This window comes from Scophthalmus maximus, chromosome 21, assembly GCF_022379125.1.
Source record: "Scophthalmus maximus strain ysfricsl-2021 chromosome 21, ASM2237912v1, whole genome shotgun sequence".
NCBI classification, from domain to species: Eukaryota; Metazoa; Chordata; class Actinopteri; order Pleuronectiformes; family Scophthalmidae; genus Scophthalmus; species Scophthalmus maximus.
In genome coordinates this window covers 4,695,886-4,718,911 of record NC_061535.1, presented here as the reverse complement: position 1 = coordinate 4,718,911, position 23,026 = coordinate 4,695,886, and the positions used below count along the sequence as shown (strand labels likewise).

Here is a 23,026-nt window from a genome sequence, read left to right as displayed (position 1 = left end):
AGAGTAAAGCCAGCTCTTTAAGAGAACTACAGGACCATGGAAACACACGGCCCTCATTTCCCCCAGGCACACGCTCGTGTATGTATTCTTACATCTAATTAAGGAAACTGTAAAAATAACCCCGATTGAGAACCTGCATGAGAGAAATGCAAGCACCGATATTTCCTCGCACACCATCGCAGTCTGTTGTCAAGCAGACGGACGCACAGACGGGACATTATAGGATGGTTTAGGTATTCCTGTGTCTGATGGGGGGGAAAATGATTTGTGATTCTTGGGACGAGGGGAATGGGACGGTTCCCAAACGCGCAACAATATTTACTCAGACCTCATTACGACCGCATGCACCCTTAGTACACATGGACAAATAGAGGTTTAACCTGAACCAAACTTTGACCTCTCCGCACCCTCGGCTCTGTCACCCAAGCCCACTTCTATTCTTCACTCCGCATGCCACCCAATAATGTCAACTACGAGCTCCTGTCAGGCTGTTTTTAAACACAAGGACAGAGACTCAATTACAGCAGAATGGCTTTCTGGAGTCACCATCCATCCTCAGACACGCACGCACGCACGCACGCACGCACGCGTACACACACCTGCTAATGGTTGTCAGATTTGCTGGCAAAAGGGTCAAAGGTCCAACCAATCTGCGTTCCGCAACAATCAGCGGCTTCCACCAGCCTGTTGTTAACATCACTCGTTTTAGAGGACATAAACACGAACACACACACACACTTTTTTTTCCGGTGACAAGCAAAGGTTCATGCTTTTTAAAATAAAATCAAGTGGTGTGGAACCTTGTTTGGTAACAGACACCTCTGTTTGCTATGACTGGCAATATTATCAACAGAAGAGGAAATTAAAACCAATAAGCAGTTAAATGCAGCAGAGTTTTTTCCTGCAACTGATTAATTATCCAGCAGCATATTTACAAAAAAATCCTAATTTTCCCCTTTAGTGTTTATATGTTAAAACTGTTTATATGTTAAAACTGTCAGATGATGTCAGGGATCCACCAGCCAGTCGTCAGTGGACACTAAACAGTCTCACCAGTGTGACAAATGCATTTATCAGCCTATTAAAACACGTGCATGCTTGCGTGTGTGTGTGTGTGTGTGTGTGTGTGTGTGTGTGTGTGTGTGTGTGTGTGCACGTGTACGTTGTCTGTGTTTCGTATGTCCGTTCCTCTGCACCCAGCCGTTCCCTGGCAAACATACAAAAGAACCCAAAATAACGCCACGGGGTTGAGGGGGACATCAATCTGTGGTGAACCCTCGCCTGTGTAACCCTAAACCTTCACCTTCCTCTTAATACCCATCATCCCCCCCTTAATACCCACACATACCAGGACAGAGGAGGGCCACAACAAATGGTCCCCCGACAAAGGGCAGAGTTCGGCCAGTGGCACTTGTGCACATTCACGGATGGGCATTAACAAGCGCACACATGCACACGCACACAGATATGAGACTCGTACTCAAGAAACACACATAGAAGTTGGTGGGGAAGGTGGGGAAGTTCTCTGTTCAACTTGGCAAATCTGATCAGAAGAGCCACAGCCAAGGGTCTGTCCTCCCCCGTCTAAACCCTCCCCAGGCCAAGAAGCGACTGTGGCCCCCGGGCCTGACCTGTCCTGCCACAGGGGGGGGGTTAGGGCCTTAATTTAAAATGAGAGTGAGAGAAAGGTGAGAACTAAGCCAAGAACACACACTAATTTAACTGCACACTCCCGAACAGATGAAGGGGCCGCGTCGGGGGGAGCAGCTTTGCACTGCCGACGAGTAGTGGTAAGTGCACGTGTCACAATTACAAAAATAAAAAAGCCTCTTAAATCACGATATGAAAGTTGAGTGCAAATGTGACGGTTAAAATGGGGGCGGGGGTGCAAATGGCAATACCCACAAATACACTTAGAAACCCCACCATAAATGCCAGCTGGCCCCTCTGGCTCGCTGCAGTCGGAAACTACCAAGAACCACTTGGCTCGGGTTCGTTTCACTTCAGGGGCCGAAACGGAGTCAATAAAACTTCTTGGTTCAGTTCAAACTGTGGCCTGGAGCCCACCGCTCATCACTGCTCTGCCCGAGCAAGCCCCCTGTACGTACGGTCAGCACGGGGCCCTTTTTTTAAACAAAGACAATTATCCAAACATAGATTTTTAAGAGTGCTAAATATCCTCAACAACATGTGTTATTAGGAGAGGGACTCCCTGGTTGTGTCGAGGCTCTGCACACCAGCAGTAAAAATATATGCATCTTTGGTCATAGATACAAAGTAAACAAAACACAAAGTGGGATCTCCATCTGCCTCAGCACGTTGAGGGTCTTTGCTGCGTTCTCACCACATGGAGGCTTCAGAACGGACTTAAGATATACGTCACCCGCCACTGTACTGCAATGTACTGACGCATTGAAGTCCTAATAAAATCCAGTTTGTTTACCGAGCCTTCGGCACACTGGGTGACTAAAGGGCAGGGCAGCTTTAAATTATCTAACAAAACCTTTATGGGTAAAGACCTTCGATGTTTTACATCACACAAAACAATGCCAAGCAGTTTTAGGAAAATTATTCATTTTTTCTAAAATTCAAGTTTAGAGAATTACAGTGAGACGACAGTGCTCTCAGACTGTCAAGATTTCTGTAGAAGAAAAAAACACGAGCTAAGTGTGGAGAGCCAAAGGCAAGCTGCACGGACACCGTTAGTTTTGTTCTTCTCATGGGATTTGTTGACGATGATAAAAAAATCAAAAATATAGCAAACTTTATCGTTCAACATGTAACATTTCATTTTAGTATTTACACACTTTTTCATATAAATTATAGAATTTGTTTCTATTTCAGTTTTAATGATTTGCCTTATTTCATTTAGTGTATTTTGTTTTACAAAGTTTAATTCAGCAAGTCATTGTTTTGGCGGGAAGCGGAAAAACTTGCTATATATTTGTTGAGTCCTTAGTATTTACTCACACAAGAATAAGTGAGAATTTAATTACATTTTATTTTGCGTTGTTTAAAAAGAAGCAATGCAGAACACAAAAATTACAATCACAAAATTTACAAAAATGTCATCACTTTGGACAATGAAAGTGAAGCCTACTCCTCGTCTGAGGCTGCTGATGCTTCATGGATAAAATAAAGCAATGAGGAAGTAAGAATGTTATTAATCCATCAACCTCTGGCTGTTGACAATGAAACAAGCAGCAAGTCTGGAGGGAGAGAAACTCCCACCTGTACCATGTAGCTCCGTCAGCCGTACAACGAGCATGAGTGGAGGACCAAACCGACTGACAAAACAACAACAACACACACACACACACACACACACACACACACACACACACACACACACACACACACACACACACACACACACACACACACACACACACACACACACACACACACACACACACACACACACACACACACACACACACACACACACACACACACACACACACACACACACACTTGCTGCCCTGCCCTTTATTAGGGAACACAATGAGTGTGTAAGGGGATCTTAATGAAGGAGTCCCCTGAGGCAAAGCCTGACGCCTCTGCTGAGGATGTGTACTGTTAGACCTCATTAAATGAACATGAGTGCAACCACTGACGAGGTGTGAGAGAGAGGAGAGAGAGACAGAGAGAGAGAGAGAGAGAGAGAGAGAGAGAGTGTTTGTGTGTGTGTGTGTGTGTGAGAATGTGTGTATGTGTTTGAGTGAGCGTGGTGTTCAGTTACAATACCAGATTTAGCCATTTGTGTCAGGCAGTACACATGCTGCTTTGCACCAATTTATTGAGCGTGCACGCGCATGTTGTTCCATTCGTGTGTGTTGATCGGAGTCATTATACAATCAGACTTTACATGGGGGAAGAGTTGTGTGTGCATGTGTGTGTGTGTGCGTGCGCATGCGAAGCATTATGTTACTGGAAAATACTCACACAGGACTATTGATATCACAGACACCACAGCAGGTCTCTTATTCTGACAAAATTAACTTGAAGGAATAATGATATTTAGAACAGGGTGAGAGACAGAGAAATAAATTATTTTTTGTGGAGAGAACAGATGACAAATTGAAGATGGGAGAAAAAAGAAAAGAGAAATAAGATGAGTCTGGAACAAAATGTTATAGAGGAAGAAGAGATCCACGTGTGGATTCTGATGTTGCAGTGCCCTCTTGTGGCGGAAATTGGAACCATTTTAATTTATCCATCACTCTCCTGTTTAACTTTGAAGACCAGAAGTGAAATGACGGAAAGTCAGCTGGACGTCCTCAGTATTCAGTGAGTCAGTGTGTCCCTACCCCGTTTAATGTGTAGGATTGTTTGGCCTTGGCAGAGGGTATATAATCCATTTATTCCCTAGTATAAATTGTTTAAGCTAGTCACCAATGTGTATTAAGTATATGTATATATACAAGTGCTGGACTCACCTCTCTTCCCTTGTGTGTGACCAGGGCAGCAAGTGGCTTGGCATAGAACCGGCTGAAGCTGAATCCCAGGCAGCCATACATACTGTTGGCAGTCAGCTTCAGAGCCTTCTGACGGATGTCGTACTGAGGAACAGCCAAACAAGCATTGGCACATCTCAGAGTCATGATCAAAATAATAGGTGATGACAGTTTTATAGGGTTCGAAGTTGCTTTTACAGTAAATGAAAATGTTTGACCTTCTTAACACTTAGTTAACAGTTCACTGTGGGCAGGAAGTATAATTGACAACCTATTTCAGCATTTTTTATCATCTTTTAGTCCATCTAAAAAGAATGTTGCCATCCACGCTCAGTTAACTAGTAAACATTTTACCCTCGCTCTGCACTAGGGCTGAACGATTAATTGCATTTGCGATAATATCGCGATATGCTAAAACACGATTTTCTAACGGCAAGGGACGCGATTACACGGGTTACATGATACGCGAGCGAGTTGAGCACTCGGTTCCAAAACAAGCATTAGTCACGCTGCCCTAACCTGCTGCGCAATGTCCTCAAGCTCGACAGAACAGTCGGAAACTGATACAGCGGAGACTTTAGTCTCGAAGAGGAACAGCACGTCGGTTTGAAAAAGGAAGATGCTGCGCAGCTTCAGGTGTTGTGCAGAACATGCCGTACTACCGTTGCTACTTCACGGGGCACCACCGCCAACCTGTATCAGCGCTTGGCAGAGCGCCACAGCAGCTACATGACAAGTGTACGGCCAACTATCAGTGAAAGAAGTGACGAACACAGATGCACATGAGAGTTGTTTGAGGCTGTTACTCCGTATGAAAATGTCTTACGTGGCACCGTAGGTGACGAACACCACGACTATTCCCTGGTTAAAGAGACAGACTGCAAACAGAGAGAGAGCTCTCTCCCCTTCTCCTCTTAAACACATCTCGCTCTCTGTCAGTGTGCGTGTGCGCACACGTGCGCGCTAATTATAATTGCAAATCAAATCGCAATATCTGTTAAAAAAATCACGATTCGATATTTTCCCTAAATCGTTCAGCCCTACTCTGCACCTCACATTTGTTTTGCTATCGTAGAAATTGCACATGCTCTGAAGAGACATGAGAGAGTCACGTTCTCTGTTAACATGGATGTGCCGTTAATGTGTTGCCATTAAAAAAAAAATCACCGTACAACGTCACACACGAGTGTGTTTGTAGTTAAACTTTATGAATGAGTGCGTGTGTACCTGCATGTAAAGGTCCGGGTTGATGTCTTGCTGCTTCATCAGCTGTTTGACCTGTCGACGCCGCTCAACTAGCTTCCTGATTTCCTTCGGCAGGATTCCCATTTCCAGGTTGGAATCCGGAATCTCGGGAATATCCTCTGGCTCGTCCTCCTGTCACAAAGAAACCAAGAATTAAAAGAGAGGAGGAACTTTTTCTTTATGGAAAACTAAAAGAAGCATGTCACACAAACCTCCTTCTTCTTGGTGTTGTGAGCCTCCCTCTGTACAGTGGTGAAGCAGATGTTGAACTCCTGGATGATCGATGGATACAGGCTGTTGAAGTCGAGAAGCAGCACAAACTTATCATAGAAACCTATGGAAAAGAAACAGAGGTCAGTTATAGAAATATTAAAAACATTCCAGAGTCAGAAAAAGAAGATGCAAAAAAAAAAAAAGACTTCAAACACATTCTTACCAACTTTAGGATCCAGCACCAGACCTCCAGCGTAGGCGGCCTTCTTCTTCCGCTTGCCTTTCCCTGCATCCACGTCTTCTTCTCCGTCAGCCTGGGACGCAGGAGCAATAAGGGGGGAAAAAATCAGGAAACATTACTCACATGACGGTACATTAGAAAAAAAGAGGAATCCCTGTCTATACGTGTGTTTGCATTTGTTCGTGTGCGTCTTTACCGTCTCCAGCTGGGCCTTTCTGAAGGAGGGTTTGTCCGGCACAATGTAATTTTTGTCATGGAAGGCATGAAGCAGCAGGAACTCGTTTCTCTCAGCGCGACCGCCCATCAGAGTGCGAGACTGCAGAGAAGAAGCAGATAGAAACCAGGCGATTGGAAAAGGAAGGAAAAACAGTAACAAACCAGAGATGCATAAGTCTTTGCAGCCTGAAATAAGTTATCCTTTTGTCCCATCCAAAACCAACATCAAAAATGTCATCTTACTCCACTGAATTGTGTTTTTTTTGTAGTTCTCTTTGAAACAAACTATTTGATCAAAACAAACGGGCACTAAACCACGATGAAGACTTTAAACACCATCTTTTCTCTTCAATCGTGAGAACAAATATTCACATTTCTTTTCTGTGCAAACTTTTCTTCTTCTGACTTTAATTTTCAGTGAGCTGCTGCCTGAAATCTAAATCCCTCTACAATTATCCATCCTTGTTTCTTTTGTCATTAGTGTTTGAATTTTGTTTCTTCAAATAATGATGATGGCACAGACATTTTTCACATTTTGGGCCCGATATTCAGGTAGATGTATTTTAAGCATGTCTGATGTATGGATGTTAATATCATGATCGTGTGACTGCAATGTTGACTGTCTTCTGATCGAGCTGATCATTTAGTTGATAATAGTGTGGTTTGATGAACACAGAAAAAGAAAACAAGTGTTGTTGCACATTACCATGACGTTGCCGGCAATGTTGGTGATCTGCAGGGCCAGCGGCAGCACATTGAGCTCACACATGATCTGTAGGATCAGCTTGGCGTCTGTCCACGTCAACTCCAACAGGTAGAGCAGGTGAGGAGAGTCGCTGACCAGCAAAAAAAAAAGGTAATATTTTAGGATACACACCAAAACCAAATATTTAAACATTTTGGGAACATTTATGTAAGGCCCTTTAAACTTGTTTTCACCTATAGAGATTTTTGATTTCTTCCTGAGGGACAGTGACTCTCTCCATCTTCAGCACCTGTGCGGTCAGCTCCGTCAGGTGATAACTTTTACAGCGAATCAGCTCCTTGGCTGAGATCTCCACGTCGCACACCAGGCGGCCACAGGTCGCACTCTTCTCTGCAAAGGAACCACGACCCTGCGAGGAGCCACAAGCACACACAAAACACAGGCGCATATGAAGTATGATATCTTTGGTGAAGTATGGTGAAGAAACAGCAGAAGCCTCTATTACAAGTGATTTTGTTCTTCTCTTACCCCTAATTTGGGCATATTGGCCCTCCTGAGGCGTCCGATCTTGGACCAATGTGGAACCTTGCACACGTTGATCCTCTGCAGAAGCACTTCCAGGTCGAAGCCAAAGATGTCGTGGCCCTACAGGAAATACACATAAAAAGGTCACCACACAGTTTTTTTATCTGATGAAATATTTCACCTGTATCTGTGCGTTCTTTGTCAAATCGCATAGGATCACTCAATCCCAGCGTCTTCGACGTACCACCAGCACATCTGGGTCAATTTTGTGCATCTTGGCCAAGAAGAATCCGAGCAGAGTCCGCTCCGTGGCAGCGATCTCCACCTTCCCATTCTGACAGAGGGAGGGAGACACATCATCAACGCTTTGCATTCACATAGACCGCAAAGAGGCATGAGATATTCTCTACATCGAGTCAAATGAAATCTGGAAACAATAATATCTGACGAAAACAACCTGAGCAACTCACCTTCTTCCTGACAGCGTCTTTGAAGTCGTACGGGAAAATACAGTCGGCAGGTTTACTGACCACTGAAAGAAATCAAGAAGAATACAGTTATCAACCCTGCACCTTTCGGACTTTACCAATTTTCTGACTTTCACTTGTCAACCGGGCTTCTGACTTCATACGAAGTCTGACCATATTGAATTTTGACTGGAGGTTAGTGTAAAACTGAGGTCTATCACATATGTGACTGATATGACAATAATATCATACATTTCCATTTCAATCATGTTTCTATGCAATTCTATAACATTTCATTTCAAATTTTAAAAAAGCAAATCTAAACATCTCACCACAGAAGTGGGTCTGGTACGGAGGTTGAGGTGGAGCTTTGTCCATATGGAACTGATAGTGGACAAGTGCAGCCAGAGACACAATCTGCAGAAGAACAGTTACATTGTCAGGTCCTTGCTCACTTTATATACGAAGTCTGTTTAAACCCAACGGAAACTAACACAGCTAAATCATAATCCACAATAAATATAATAATACATTTCCGGCTACAAGTGAAAAAAGACAACTCCCTGACCTCGTTGTGGTGCGTCTTGGGGTTCTGGATGGTCTTGAGGCTGATGCTCATGACAGTGAGGGGTGGAGGTGACAGGTCTTTAACCACAGTGACCAGGTCACTCCTCAGGGCCAGAGCCTCCACCTTACACCAGCTCACAGGCTGGTTCATCAGCTCTAAAACACACACACGCAGGAGACGATACGTCAACAATTCTTCAGGTCCAGAGTTTCAAAAAAAAAAATCTTTTGTTTCATCCAGAGAGAGATGGGCCAAATTTCAAGTCGTCGTTCTTACGCGGTGTCTTGATGTCGAGCCAGCAAGGCCCTCTGATCTTCCTGCTGAGGAGGAAGTTCTCCAGACTGGAAGTGTTGGTACCGAAAATGTGGGAAAAGGTTTTGCCCTTAAGGTCAGAGGGCAGCGCAGGATACTCAGCCTAAAAAAAAAACACATGGATAAATGTGTTATGAGCAAACTTGAGCTTGGACAATTTAAGAACGGTAAATGTGCGTCTTTGCGTCTACTCACAGAATATCGGACTTCCAGATACTCGCACTGACTGGGCACATCGGGAATTTCAAAAGAGTAGTTCTTCTCCACTTTCTGCAGAGAGAAAAACACAGAAGCCATTGTCAGATGTGCAACATAGCAGAAAAATACAATTATGCTATACTGTACAGGACATAACCAGGGCTGGCACCGACCTTGGACTTGAACTTCATGATCTTGAACTTCTCAGAGAGCTCGTTGATCTCTTGGTAAACCTCCATCATCTCCACCGGAGTATCTGACACCTCCCCAGTCTTGGGATTAGCTTTCTGTGACTAAAATTACAAATAAACATAAGATTCATTGAAAAAACAGTGTCAAAGTCATCTATTGTAGATAAAACATGAAGAAATGCATAATAAATACATTTTATACGGCATCTTGTAACAGACAAATTGTCCAATGAGAGCGAGATTAGCCGTCATGTGACAGAACAAGGAGACCTACATATTCACGAGGTAGTAGGTACATGGTCCGCTCGATGTTCTTGACGGAGACACAGCAACTGACGTGAGACTTTGCAGATTCAATCCACACTTTTCCAAACAGGTACACCACACCTGGACCAAAGTGGAATCAAAATAAAAGGATGTGCTTTGCAAATCGGAACGGGATCACAGGATTGTGGCGTCACAGGGATAGTTTCATCATTGTCTTCATTTTCACTCCCAAGTTTAAGTATGACTCACCTGGCTGGCTGTACTGGTCTTCAAAGGCATCCAACCAGTAGAAGCGGAAAACCTGCTCCCCGTCGGACCCCTCCACTAGCGGGAGTTTGCTGGAGTCAACCTGTACCTCTGCTGGAGCCTCGCTGACTCCGCCCTCCTCCTCTTGTCCCCAGGAGCCTCCAACCCTGCTGGACCTGGAGGGGACAAAGTAACAAAGATGACAAAACTCAAGCTCATTTGTGAAGCAAAGAAAGACTGAGGCATAAAATTCTGGTATTATAAATCCTAAGAAAATAGTAAAAACTCACAGGAGGACGGGATCCTGAGGCTCTTCTTTGGGCTCCACTTTAACTGCTGCCATTTTAGATTCAGGCTCTGCCTCCTCTGTAACCGCCGGCTTCTCCTCCTCGCCACCGACCTCCATCGGCTCGTCAAAGTCCACACCATCAAATGCCAGAGCGTCATTCACTAAGAAAGACACAGAGGTAAAAGATAAGTGTGCGTTCTATTTTGTAGAACAGACTAATATGGAGTGAACCCTTCTTTACTTTATCGCACAATTGAGGATCTCTCTTCCTCACCTTCCTCTTCATCCTGCTCCTCCACTTTTGGCCTCTGCTTCTCCAAAGGACGAGCAGCTGTGGAGGGAGCAGGACGAGCTGGTGGCCTTGGGGTTAGGTCAGAAGATGGTGGGCGGATCACTTTGGCCTTTAGGCCCGTAGCCGAGGTTGACTCCTGGTTACACAAAATTATTTAACAATTTTTTTAAGAGGCTTATAAAAAGAGAGGCTTACCATCAAACGTTTAAATTTACATTTCTATTATTACGACAGAAAATATTGACAGGTTAAAGAATACCTTTGGCATTTGAGGTTTGATGGAAAACGGATTCATGGGGGATCCAAGAGTCTTCTTTTTCTTCAGCGTGACCACAGGCGGAGCAGCCAGGTGAGCTGGTTTCTAGATATCACAAGCAAGAAATAAGGTAAAACTATATTAATTGATATTTATAGCGGAACATTGTCTGCTTCAATTGTTCATTTACACAGCATGGCCTGCTTATTATAAATCAGTCAAATGTAAATGTCAATTTACAGCAACCCCTTGGCAAATTGTGGGAAACAGTCAAGTCAATACTGCTATCACACGTCTCTAAATAAAAAGAGACATTATTTATTTGATGATGTATTGTTTTCATTATTATTTTTTTGGGGGGGGTGGTTCTAGATGTTATGATACTAACCTCAGAGTGCAGGTCCTGTAAGATGTCTCCTAACAAGTCATCTTTGGACAGGTCCACATCTTTCTGCAAGAGGCAAAATTATAATTCCGATCAGTGCAAGGGGCAAAAAAGGAGCAAGGACTGGTGTGCAGTGTCTTCTCTCATTCCATGTTCATGCTTTCCCTCCCCTGAAATATAAAACTAGAAATTATCGCCTTGCGGCATGGACCGACCAAGAGAAGTTGCAGGAAATATACTCAAAATGTCCCCTTCTGTTCCTGAGTTAATGTGTTGGGGAAAAAATGTGGGAAAAGAACACAGATTGAGTAAAAAACATTTTTGATGGCTGCTGGAAGAACAAATGATCAGAGAAAGTTTGAAAAGAGATGATCCGCGAGACAAGAGCCTTGTACCTTGTTCTCTTTTAAAACTCTGTTACATAATGGCCAGAAAGGTTTTTGCTGAACATTATGATGTGACGGTGACGTTGACTTTAAACCTTTTGGATGTAAAATGTCAATACCTCACAATTTTATACAATAAGACATTTGTCTGAAAATTTGTTAACATCAATTCTGGAATTGTGGCCCAAAAATGTTGTTGTTGAGGGGTCAGACTGACCTTTGACAAATGAAACCTAATCAGCTCAGCTTTGAGTCAAATGAATGTTTGTGTCAAATTGAAATGCTTCAGAATATCAACATGTAGACTTGCACAGGACAAACTTGGGGAATGCTAACAAAAAAAACACACACCTCAGCAGGCCTCTTGACATTACTGTTCATGAAAAGGCTCTTGATGGTGTTGGGCTTGGTTACGGCAGATTTCTTCGCAGTTTTCTTAGAGTCTGCTCCTTTAGCCCCGGCTTTTCCTGCAAACAGAATGCATTCACACACACCTTCCAAACTCTATATAAAACTATTGTGTAATGGATTCGCAGTGTTTACCTCTATTGTTTTCGACCACATCGTCATCCAAATCATCATCAAAGATTTCTCGCCCATCCTCCACATAGCCGGTCCCATCTGAGCGAAGAAGAGAACAATCATTACACCTCTCTCCGCACATGTTCCTGCAGTGGACACAGGAGGCCGCGACTCACCGTCGTCAATGATCCAGTCATCCTCTTGTCGGTCTCGTACCATCTTTGAGTACTGCTCCTCGTCCACCTCTTCGTACACACTGCTGAACTCCTCCACCTGGAAGACACGATCACTGGTTGAATATCATCTACGAAACTAGTAAAGCTGAAAGAATTTATGCCCTGGTGTCACCTTAGCTCCAGCTCCCCACGACCCATAAAGAATAAGTGCTAAAGTAGATAATGGATGGATGGTGAAGTCTGGTGATGATGCTCTGAGAGATACGATGAGGTATTGTGAAGTACGGCGACACACACGCAATAACACACAGATTGTTGGATTAGCTGTCATGCACAACACAGGGTCCTTACTTCATATTTGACCTTCTCCCCCATCTTTGCTTTCTTGAGCTGCTCCAGTGCAGACTTCCTCCCCACCTTCTCCCTCTTCTCCCGTCTGGAGCGAGACTTGGCCAGACCGCAGGCCTCCCCTCCGTCCTCTGAGGACAGGTGCACAACATCACCATGACGACACAGCAGGTACAGTAGTCTGTTAGATTTCTCCACTAATGTCACATTGGCAGTGAGATTTCTTCTGAGGAGCACGGGCTACTACACTACATGGTTTCTCGTCAACTTTCTGCTGCCTTGACAAGAAACACCCGTGGGTAGTTTTGTGGTATTTCATGGTGGTTTTTTGAGTGTTTGGTAAAGGGTATGAGAACTGGCTCATTAATATATTTATCACTGGGCCGAGGATGTTGGAGGAGTCAAACCAGGAGATTGATAACGATAGAATTGCACTGGTGTTAGCAAACATGTATTATATTGTTTTTGTTCTCCTCTACTGAGCCTAATGAACACCTAACTTCTATGGTTTGTTGTGGGCAAGTTGACAGCGTCATGAACACAAACAGTGCTAACAGCCGGAGCCTGCTCCCTGTTATAGTATGACGGTGGAAGCTAGCTAGTGTTAGCTAACTTCCTCGCTAAAGCTAGCTCAAAAATTAAAGCGAAACAACCTATAAAAATAACTCACCGGCACTCGGAGCTTCCATGTCTTTGTCTGGGTTTGACACCGGAGCCATGGGTTTGATTTTTGTTGTCTGACAGCGGCTGTACGCGGCGGCGGAGGCAGGTCAACACAACAACGGCACAGTCCGCGCCAAATTGTCTTCCCGGGGAAAGTCATATGCAGGAAATGACATCAGGGCGCCGCCAGCCAATCAGAACGAATCCGTGTCTCCTTCTCTGTCCGCGCGGGGGCAGTGTTGCAAAGTGTAACAATTCTTGTTTATCCCACAGGCTCCAGAATTCAGCATGTTTACAGTATGTTTTACAGTATGTTGTTACTGGAAGGGACAGTTTATTTATCTGATAGGTATGGATGTGGTAACACTATATGACAAAAAAAAACATTTTAGTCATAGGTTGTAACTTAAATAGTGTATAGAATTTCTCCTAATGTAATAGTCCTGTGGAGAAGTATCCCAAATAGTCAATGTGCTATCATGGTATGTGAATCTCCATCTTTTCAGTGTGTGTGTGTGTGTGTGTGTGTGTGTGTGTGTCGGTGTGTGTGTGTATCCCCATGAAGCTCGTTTCCATAGTGACCAGGCGGGACTATGGATGGCACAATAGATTCCGTGTCCCAGATTGGGGCCATAGACACACCACAGTGTGTCCAACAAAGAAAACACAAAGGTTGTTTTGTCCTTCGTCCCCACAACCTATTTTGGCTTTTTATACAATTATACCACAGTCATTTATATTTGAAAAACCTGTAGCAGCCAATACTGGGGTTATTGATCACATTTGTGGGTTTAATAGCAAATATTGTGAGCATGTCAGCTGGAAAACGGTATATGTGTATCCTGCAGTATGAATATTTTTGGTTTATGTTTACACGTTGGCTTTGAATGGTTGGTAACGTTGTTTTCATGACTTTTAATATATTTTTGTTTTTTTGCAGAAGCGGTGTTCCACTTTGCAGAATCAGGCCACAAGTTGGGGATTACATGAGTCGGGTCCTCCCCCTGTGGTACAATAGGTTGGAGGGGACGTGAATGTGCAGCCTAATGACCGTGTGGTCCGCTCCTCCGTCAGTGTTGGCGAGCAGCTGACTGGACAGGCGGACCCGCAGTCGCCCCGCTGCACTTGCCCGCTGTGCAGGGTCAAACCCAGAGAGGCTCCAGCCTCGGACACCAGACAGAGAAGCAAACGGGACGAACAGGTCGACATTTGTATTGTATACATTGTTCGGTGTTTTCGACACCATGGTGAAACAGCAGCGGCGCGTCAGAGCGCATTCCTGCGCAGCTGTTGCGCCTATTTGTTGCAGAAGAGGAGCAAGAAAGGTAAGAACACCTCCTCCGCAAAGCATTCTAAACAGTTTTTAGTAAACTCTATCCAGCTCTGTGTGTCTGAATGTCCCTCCTGTGAAACGTTTGCCAGGAAGCGTGTGGTATGCTAGAGGGAAATTTAGTTTGAAGCCATGCTCATACTTTTTTTTTTAATTGCTGTGCCAAATCGCCAACACATTTTCTGAAGATGGATCTGTGTAATAATCGGAGTCTCCTCACAACTTGGTCTGTGGTCTTAAATAACAGTTATAACTCGATACAGAACGATATATTGAACATGTCAATATCAACAGTTTAACACTGACATTTTAGGTTGAGATCTGTCTCCTTTAGAGAACACACCCAGTCGTAAATCAAATACATCCACCAACATTCACTTTAATACTCGTTTCACGTTGTATTAAAAACGAACAACAACAACAAAACAAACAGTTGCTTTGTCAGTGGACACTTGGTAATACTGAGTAAAGTCTTTCTCTGATGGTGCCATGGACCACTCCCCCGGTCCTCGCCGCCTGAACTGCTGGTCTGCTCGAGCTCTCCCCGGATTGGTCCGTTCTCGCAGCTCTCTCCTCTTTTCCGTCGCCATGGCGAGATGCTCATCAGCTCTGCCGAGAGGCTGAGAGCGAGCAGAGATCGTCTATTGACACAGCGACTCGCTCGCTAAACTGGGTTTTACAGTGCACACGTAAGCAAACCACAATGCTGTTGTTTATCTCAGGTGGCTCATTTTATGGACTGCTACTGACATGATCTATTTGTGACGGATAGATCTGATCGACCACTCCAAAATCAACCTAACGGCCCTATGATCACTTCCTCTCATATCGCATGAGTCATAACATATATAGCACAATACACAACACGAGCCATAATCTGTTATTGGTGTTTTTGGGGTTTTTTTACACAAACATTTATCCAGTAAACATCTGTTACTTTGATGGCAGATGTGGAAATTTGTGACATAATTGGACAAGATCCTAGGGTCGAAAGTGTCCCAACGAACCAGACTTTTCTGGCTCAAATGAACCTTAGATGTTTTTTTGTAAATGAATGCACCTGCAACATTAACAACATCAAATCGGAGGCTGGCTTCAGGCTACAGAGTGAGACCTCCTCGCTGCATCCTCTTCTTTGCAGCAGGGGGATCAGAGGGGAGCAGGAGGAGGAGGACAGAGCAAAGAGTGGGCGGGGGGAACGGATGAAGGAGAAAGAGACGGAGTGGTGAGGAGGGAGGCATCGTCTCACTGATGCTGAGTCACATTTCTGGGGGACCGCAGCCGCATCCCATGAGTCTTTGGCAATAATGGAGGAGCTCGAACACACCTGCCCCCATCCTCGGACGGTAGGGGCGTTTGGGTGTCGTGTGTGGACGTCTGGGGGGTCTTTGGCAAGGGCTGAGGGAGCGGGGAGACAAAGAAATGGGTGCTGCCTCCTCCCCTGTTATGAAACAGATCCCCTGTAGCATGTGGCTGAGGGAGATGCTCAGAATGCTGTGTTTGTTTGAGTGTGTGTGTGTGTGTGTGTGTGTGTGTGTGCTGTCATAGGATGAGGGGGTTTACAGTGGTCAACAAATCATAGATATCCTTCAGATAGCTGATGGGACTGCAGCGATAAGGGCAGAAAGCCTCCTATGATTGGATCCTCTCTTCTCTGTTGTTCTTTGCCGTGATTCCTCATGTTTGTCTCCATCTTTGCTTTTTCCTCCTTTCTGTCTTCACTCCATCCTCCCCCTCTTTCTCTCTCTCTATCTGTGCTTGTGCTGCTGTCTTCCTTTCACATGCCCTGTGCTCCCACGTCTCTCATTATTTGTAATTTTTTTTTTGTTGCTTTAATCCTTAATCTTATGCCAGATGTTCTTTGCTTGTGCCAGAGTTGGTTTAACTGAGCATGCTCTGGCCAGCCGTCCTAATAGGCCCGTGTCGCTCCTGGTCAGATAGTTTAAGCTCCACCATCTGCTCTTTGCTAAATGTTTGTAAGCCAGCCTTATTGTGTTTCTCACCTTGTCCGAGGAATCAGGGGATGATGAGGACGCTCCCTTTGTGGCTGCACCTCTGGTGGCTCCAGCTTAATTTTGATACTTCTCTCATGTAAACGGACCGGGAGTGGTTTGTGGGAAGTCAAATTGTTAGAGAACAAAATGTCTGGTTGAAAGGATAAGGGAAGGAGTGTGCAAGTCAATAGGAGGCAGGCACCATAAAAGGAGCCTCACATCTGTGGCAGTGTTTAAAATGAATGCCTCCTCTCTATTCCTCTATAGAAGCTGTAAGTCTTTACTTGCCCACCGTAATATATGCGGTTGCTTGTGACAGATATCTACATGCATATTCATCAAAATCCACTGGTTGTGACATACAGTAAAGCATCTTTATACCTGGCTGTGCTTTGTGTGGTTTCATTGCGGATAAGTACAAATGCCGACTACAAAGCTGTAAAAATCTAACTAAGATCTAATGAATCTATAGCTTGACAAAAATATCAAACAACCTTTGACAGTACAAAAAAGTATTTTGTTCCATAATAAGTGATAAGTTCCAGCGATAGGGCTTATTTTCCCCCTAACCCTATTTATCATTTTGTCCGACTTTATCAAAAGCCAGCGAAGACGAGGAAGGTGTGGAAATGATTGTAAAGCATAGTTAGTATACCGAATGAAAAATATACTATACTCCCATTCAGAGAAATGCACAGTGCTGTGTTATCCCACATAGTGCAGGTTTCTTTCTCCATCAAAAGGTTTGAGGACGATTAAGTGTCGGAGCAAAAAGTTCTGTAAAACCTGTGCAGTGTATGAATAATGTGTAGTAGAAACAGAGCTATATACAGAAGCACTGTATGAATGTGTGTGTGAATTGTAATGTCAAGCGCTTTGGGTGGCTGACCAGACCAGACAAGCGCTATGTACAGTAAAAACAGTCTATTTACCCTAAGCGCAGGGACGCAGCCTCATTTTCCTGAACAAACTCTAAAAGCCTCACTCGCCAAACCTACACTTAAACCTCTGATTTGATATTTGCCAGAGGTTTAACTGCATTTCTGTGTCCGTCACCTTGGCGTCCGTCCCCGTCTGTGTTCAAACTCGGCTTTTGTTGTTGCTCCAAGAGGACAGCGTGACGCCATTCGCCCCCGTCTTGTCCACAGAGGCCGAATCTCTTTCCATCCTCCTCTCGCACCCCCGCAGCCTTTCTGCTCTGCACCGACTCCCGAGTCCGTTCCGTTGGGCTCGTGTTCCCTGCAGTCAACAGATGGCACACAATGACAAATGTTCTGTCTGGCTCACGCTGCAGCACTTTAACCTTGAGGTTGTTCCGAGCGTCGTCCTTCATCTCACTTGTCCTTTCTCGCTCCCGTCTGTCTTTTCCGCGTCTTATATTGTCTTTTGTTTTTCCTTTATCTGCTCTGTTTACATTTAATTATCTGAGATTGATGGCCGTTTCCTCCCCCTGTTCAATTTCACCGCGAGCTCGCCTACATATTGGCCACATGCATCGCATTCTTCTCTTCGTATTTTAGTTTGTTCCTGAGAGGATTTGACAACAAATCAATAGCTCTGTCCTTACTTTCTGTCACATGTTAATACACACATAGACTATACACACACACACATACAGAGGGGGATCAATAACACTGAGTGCTGCTCTGTCTGTCTCTCAATCCATTGGCCCAATATGGAGCAGGCATCAGCCGAGATCAATAATTTAATGGAGGTTACTGTAACTGAAATGAGGCCAGAAAAGGGCGACGTGCTACAGTACTGTGTATGGGATGGACGGCCATCTTTTTCTTTATAGTTGTGACTAAGATGTTGTAAAAGCCTCTGCTGTACTCTGTCTGTCTATCTAACTCAGCCTCTTTCTCCTCTCCTTTGTGGCAGACTCTGACAGAGCCGGCCATCTTTGCCAGGGAGACCAGTTGCGATTGTCGCGCCCCCCACGAGAAGCTCACCATTGCGCAGGCCAGCAGAGGCACCCCAGGTTGACCTTTGCTCCTTCCTTCCTTCCTTCCTTCCTTCTCCCGAGCTGTCGTGTTTGTCCTCAGTGCATCGCTCACACGAATCCTTCCCTTTCTGAAACGACGTTACTGCGTCTGCTACTCACACTGCCACTCACACTGCCACTGTCCCCACTACAAAACTATATACTGATATAATATTGTTGCAAGTGTTATATTACTCTCCACTTCATATAAATCTATGAATAATAAACCCTGATTACATTGGTAAACCTCCTCTCTGTAATAGTATCAGTATACCGAAGAAAGAAATAGGCCGGGAACAGGTACGATCACAGGAACAGACTGGAACAACGAACTGACAACGGGAAGCACAGACACTAATTAGACACAAGGGGGCACAGGTAACGAGACACAGGTGAGACACATGAGGAACAGGTGTGGACAATCACCGGGGCAGGAGACACAGGAAAAGTAAAGACTCCCAAAAACACACAGGGGAACAGGAAGTGGCTACACAGGAGGGAGGAGACTACAAAGTAAAACAGGATATCACAAACACAGGAAATATCAAAGTTTAAATCGATGCATGAAACAATCCATAAACAAAACCTCTTTAAAATGTTCTTTAAGTTCACAAAGAGTCCATGACCCGCTACAACTAGTTCAGACTCCACTACTACTGTTACTTTTACATAACTATATAAATATACATACAGTATATTAAAAAAAAAAAATATATATAAATAGCTATATATATATATTTTTGCCAGAATATTTGGCCCATCCCTCTCTGCAATTACAAGACACCCCTAATTTACAAATCGTGCATCTTCTTTCAGTTTTACATACGCAAAACTTGTGGAATGAGGATTAATGTTGACTGTAATGCAAAAGTAATTCATGAGAGAGGCTGCTTAAACCAGTGAAAAAAAGTGGGAACTGCCCCAGCTCTAGGCTTTGTGTGTGTGTCAACAGATTTTTCGCTCATGTAACAGAAAATGTGAATGGTCGTATTCCCCACCGATGCTACAGTAGGTGCGTCGCGGCCGTCTTGACAGGGACACAACCTTTGCTGTTTCTGTTTCTGTTTTCTGTTTTTTTTTATGATACGAGTTGCTGAATGAATGAGCCGACTACCACACAGTATATACAGTATACAACACAGGGTCAGGTTGTGTCCTTGCATTCTAGCAAGAGAGTGGCAGGAATTGGGTTTAACAGGGGCCAAATAGATAATATCTACAAGTTACAAGTTAATCCAGAAGGGGGACTTCACAGATTTTACACATCAAAGTCTGGTTAGAGGTCTTGGGTTAATGAATCTGTACAAAGCCATTCCTTTTTGTTCATGTGTTGTTGTATTCATTTGTGTTTTCAGTGGACCGGCCAGTCAGAGTCTACGCAGATGGCATCTTTGACCTGTTCCATTCGGGACACGCTCGCGCCCTCATGCAGGCCAAGAACCTCTTCCCCAACACCTACCTCATAGTAGGAGGTGAGTCAGACCCGGCTGAGACAGACGACTAACGCAAAAATCCGTGCAGATTTTTTCTAACTGATATGATTTACATGTGTTTTCCCCTCCTGTGTGTTTGGAATAGTGTGCAGCGATGAGCTGACCCACAAGTACAAGGGTTTCACCGTCATGACGGAGCACGAGCGCTACGAGGCGCTGAGGCACTGTCGCTACGTCGACGAGGTCTTGAGAGACGCCCCCTGGACCCTCACGCCCGAGTTCCTCGAGAAACACAGGGTGAAACATATGTGTGGTTTCTTAATGTGTCTGTGTTTAACTGTGTGTGAAGCATCCGAAGGCCATACTCTGATTTCTAATTTGATGTAATTGAATTGAAATCAATTGAATTTTAATCAAATTCATGAACTTCTAATTTCAATCTAATTTTGTTTCATTTAACTGAACTTAATTAAATCTGATTTAGTTCCTTTTAACACTCCTATGTATTGATGAATATTTGATATCATATTCACTAACACATACTGGTCACCCGTCTCTGCTCTGAGGAGGAACTTTTTGTGTGTGTGAACCCCTGTGTGTTTACGACCAAACCCATATCATGTATTATTTATTACTGTTGTGTATTACTTTAAGTATCTGTATGTTGCCTTGAGAGATCTACTGTGTGTTCCTCGACCTCATGTCAGTGTTTTCTGCCGTACAGTACGTGTCCTTTGATTGCTTCTCAGATCGATTTTGTGGCTCATGACGATATCCCGTACTCCTCGGCAGGAAGTGAGGATGTCTATAAACACATCAAGGAGGCAGGTCAGTGCGTGTCGCTCCACGAGGATGAGGCCATAATGACTTTTGTGGATTTCTTCTTTAATTTTTCATATTGTGCTATTTTTGCGTGTGTGTGTGTGAACCAGGGATGTTTGTGCCTACACAACGGACAGAGGGAATCTCCACATCGGACATCATTACCAGGATTGTCAAAGACTACGATGTGTACGCCCGACGGAACCTCCAACGTGGCTATACGGCCAAGGAGCTCAACGTCAGCTACATCAACGTATGATCATTTCCTTGTGACCGCCGCAGTTACACTTTCAGTTTGGTCAAATGTACACAACTGAGTCAGGATGCAATGGCAACATTTCTGTGTTCAGCTGTTACATTTTTTTTGTTAACGACTGTTCCTCATCATTTGATCCGCTCAGGAGAAGAAGTACCGACTGCAGAACCAAGTGGATCGCATGAAGGAGAAAGTTCGCACGGTCGAGGAGAAGAGCAAACATTTTGTCTACCGCGTGGAGGAGAAGAGCCACGACCTCATTCAGAAGTGGGAGGAGAAGTCGAGGGAATTCATCGGCAACTTCTTGGAACTTTTTGGACCAGATGGAACTTGGGTAGGTCACGAAAGTGATGTTTTCATCGTCTCGATATTTATCTAATGTCCACCATCCTCAAGTGCTCACACCCTCTTGTCTCCCTCCCCGTCCGTTTGTGTGTAGAAACAGGTGTTCCAGGAACGCAGTGGTCGAATGCTGTCCTACGCTCTGTCGCCCAGAGGGTCGCCGTGCAACAGCCCTCCGCGCGAACTGTCCCCCCTTCGCTCTCCCTCGCCGCCGTCTCCCCGAAAGGAGCCTCGGCATCTATAAGCAGCATGAGTGAAGGCGATGAAGATGAGAAGTAGATGTAGACTGCTGAACACACCCTGCCATGCAGATGCGCACACACACACACACACGCACGCGCACACACGCACACACACACACGCACACACTGGCTGCAGGTGGTCGTCATGGGAGATACAGTAGTTCTGCGCTACAGAGCTAAGAAGCCATCACACTGTCTCTGTAACCCAGGAGACGGGAGGAAGGTGAAGAAAGAAGGGGTTAGAGGATTTATGTACACAGTGTCACATATCATAAGGCCCAGAATCCTTTGCATCTTTCAAGAGGATTTGCTCTGGATTGTCCAGCACTGACAGAGACTGTCCAACGGCCTGCTCATAACATCACCTCACTGTATTTTGTCCTGTTCTGTTTCATTTAGTATTTTCTTAGGGATGATGCCAAGACCTTTTTTCTTCTTCTTTTTCGTAACTGCCATGACCACTAGATGTGACTGCCATGGCACAAAGTTACGCAAAACACTGTGTCTGACATTCAGTCCAGCAGGTCACGAGAACCGACGGGAACTGACTCATATATTCATCACTGTGTAACTTTGTGCTTGTCAAACAGATAGTAAGGGATTAAACAAAAGAACAGCAGAGGTGTAGCGGTGGGAAACCCAAACACATAGTCAGTGCTAGTTTGAAGCAATTAACTATAAATATTGGTGAAGAAAAACACAAAAAATGATGTCAGGGCCCCCACACTACAATACGGACCACTGGATTACACCTAATCTGGAAAAAGTCTGTTAGGTAGTCTCAGACTAAGTAGCAGACCGCATTTAGTAGCTCCTTGAATGTAAACATCACACCCAGAGAATAAAAGTAATCACTCTAATTTTTTGCCAACATGCTGCACAAACACACACGCATTCTTCAGAGGTAGATCTCACAATTGTCAGGAATTGCAGTAACGCATTCATTGTCACCATTAAAAAAAAGGCATGTATTATTTTTTAAAACATGTTTTACCAGTCATTAGTTAGCAGGCATTATGTCGACTCTTTGGAATATGTCAGCTGTGAAAACAAAACAAACCGGCAAACGTGGAGATGCAGCCTTTCTCCAATCTAACTCTGATGATACTTGAAACACACAATAGTTGAATCCCTCCAGGTGAACCGTCAGGTCCTCAGAAGCCGGAGCATAGCCCGATTGTTTTCATTGCTTTTACTGGAAATGTATGGATCAACCCCCTTTTGCTGAGGTCTGTGTCGGAGCAGACTTCTCTTTCACCCAAACAATACAATACAATACCTTAATGCAATGTGGAGAACTTTAATGTCCTGTACGCACTTACATGTTAATCTGCACTATATGTACAAACTTTAAGAATGTGTCTTTTTTTATCTTTTAAATTTTAATGTTCAAACGGCTTGGGATGTAAATAAAACAAAAAGGGGAAGGAGTAACTAAATGTGAATTAAGTCAG

At 44.3% G+C, this 23,026-nt stretch overlaps 2 protein-coding genes across 4 annotated transcripts in view; one reads left to right on the top strand and one right to left on the bottom strand.

The window, feature by feature from the left end:
• Positions 1-13,321, bottom strand: part of pola1 (polymerase (DNA directed), alpha 1) — a 48,863-nt gene extending 35,542 nt beyond the window's left edge. For all 3 annotated transcript variants that reach the window (XM_035619537.2, XM_035619538.2, XM_035619539.2), the window contains exons 1-26: positions 13,177-13,321; positions 12,510-12,637; positions 12,159-12,255; positions 12,004-12,081; positions 11,812-11,927; positions 11,078-11,140; positions 10,693-10,794; positions 10,416-10,569; positions 10,143-10,302; positions 9,856-10,028; positions 9,614-9,726; positions 9,322-9,441; positions 9,146-9,220; positions 8,915-9,053; positions 8,639-8,793; positions 8,403-8,487; positions 8,074-8,135; positions 7,848-7,937; positions 7,607-7,723; positions 7,312-7,487; positions 7,079-7,208; positions 6,353-6,472; positions 6,139-6,229; positions 5,915-6,036; positions 5,685-5,834; positions 4,440-4,562 (exon numbers count right to left, since the gene is read on the bottom strand). In XM_035619537.2, coding sequence (XP_035475430.1) covers positions 4,440-4,562; positions 5,685-5,834; positions 5,915-6,036; positions 6,139-6,229; positions 6,353-6,472; positions 7,079-7,208; positions 7,312-7,487; positions 7,607-7,723; positions 7,848-7,937; positions 8,074-8,135; positions 8,403-8,487; positions 8,639-8,793; positions 8,915-9,053; positions 9,146-9,220; positions 9,322-9,441; positions 9,614-9,726; positions 9,856-10,028; positions 10,143-10,302; positions 10,416-10,569; positions 10,693-10,794; positions 11,078-11,140; positions 11,812-11,927; positions 12,004-12,081; positions 12,159-12,255; positions 12,510-12,637; positions 13,177-13,225 — 2,988 coding nt within the window. In that variant the 5' untranslated portion in view covers positions 13,226-13,321. The remainder of the gene's footprint in view (positions 1-4,439; positions 4,563-5,684; positions 5,835-5,914; positions 6,037-6,138; positions 6,230-6,352; positions 6,473-7,078; positions 7,209-7,311; positions 7,488-7,606; positions 7,724-7,847; positions 7,938-8,073; positions 8,136-8,402; positions 8,488-8,638; positions 8,794-8,914; positions 9,054-9,145; positions 9,221-9,321; positions 9,442-9,613; positions 9,727-9,855; positions 10,029-10,142; positions 10,303-10,415; positions 10,570-10,692; positions 10,795-11,077; positions 11,141-11,811; positions 11,928-12,003; positions 12,082-12,158; positions 12,256-12,509; positions 12,638-13,176) is intronic.
• Positions 13,322-15,511: 2,190 nt separating this feature from the next.
• Positions 15,512-23,026, top strand: LOC118291129 (choline-phosphate cytidylyltransferase B-like). The gene is given in 9 exon segments (XM_035619088.2): positions 15,512-15,845; positions 18,375-18,474; positions 19,833-19,949; positions 20,056-20,207; positions 20,660-20,738; positions 20,843-20,985; positions 21,134-21,322; positions 21,428-21,542; positions 21,545-23,026. Coding segments are annotated over 9 exon segments (999 nt in total). The 5' UTR covers positions 15,512-15,806; the 3' UTR covers positions 21,610-23,026.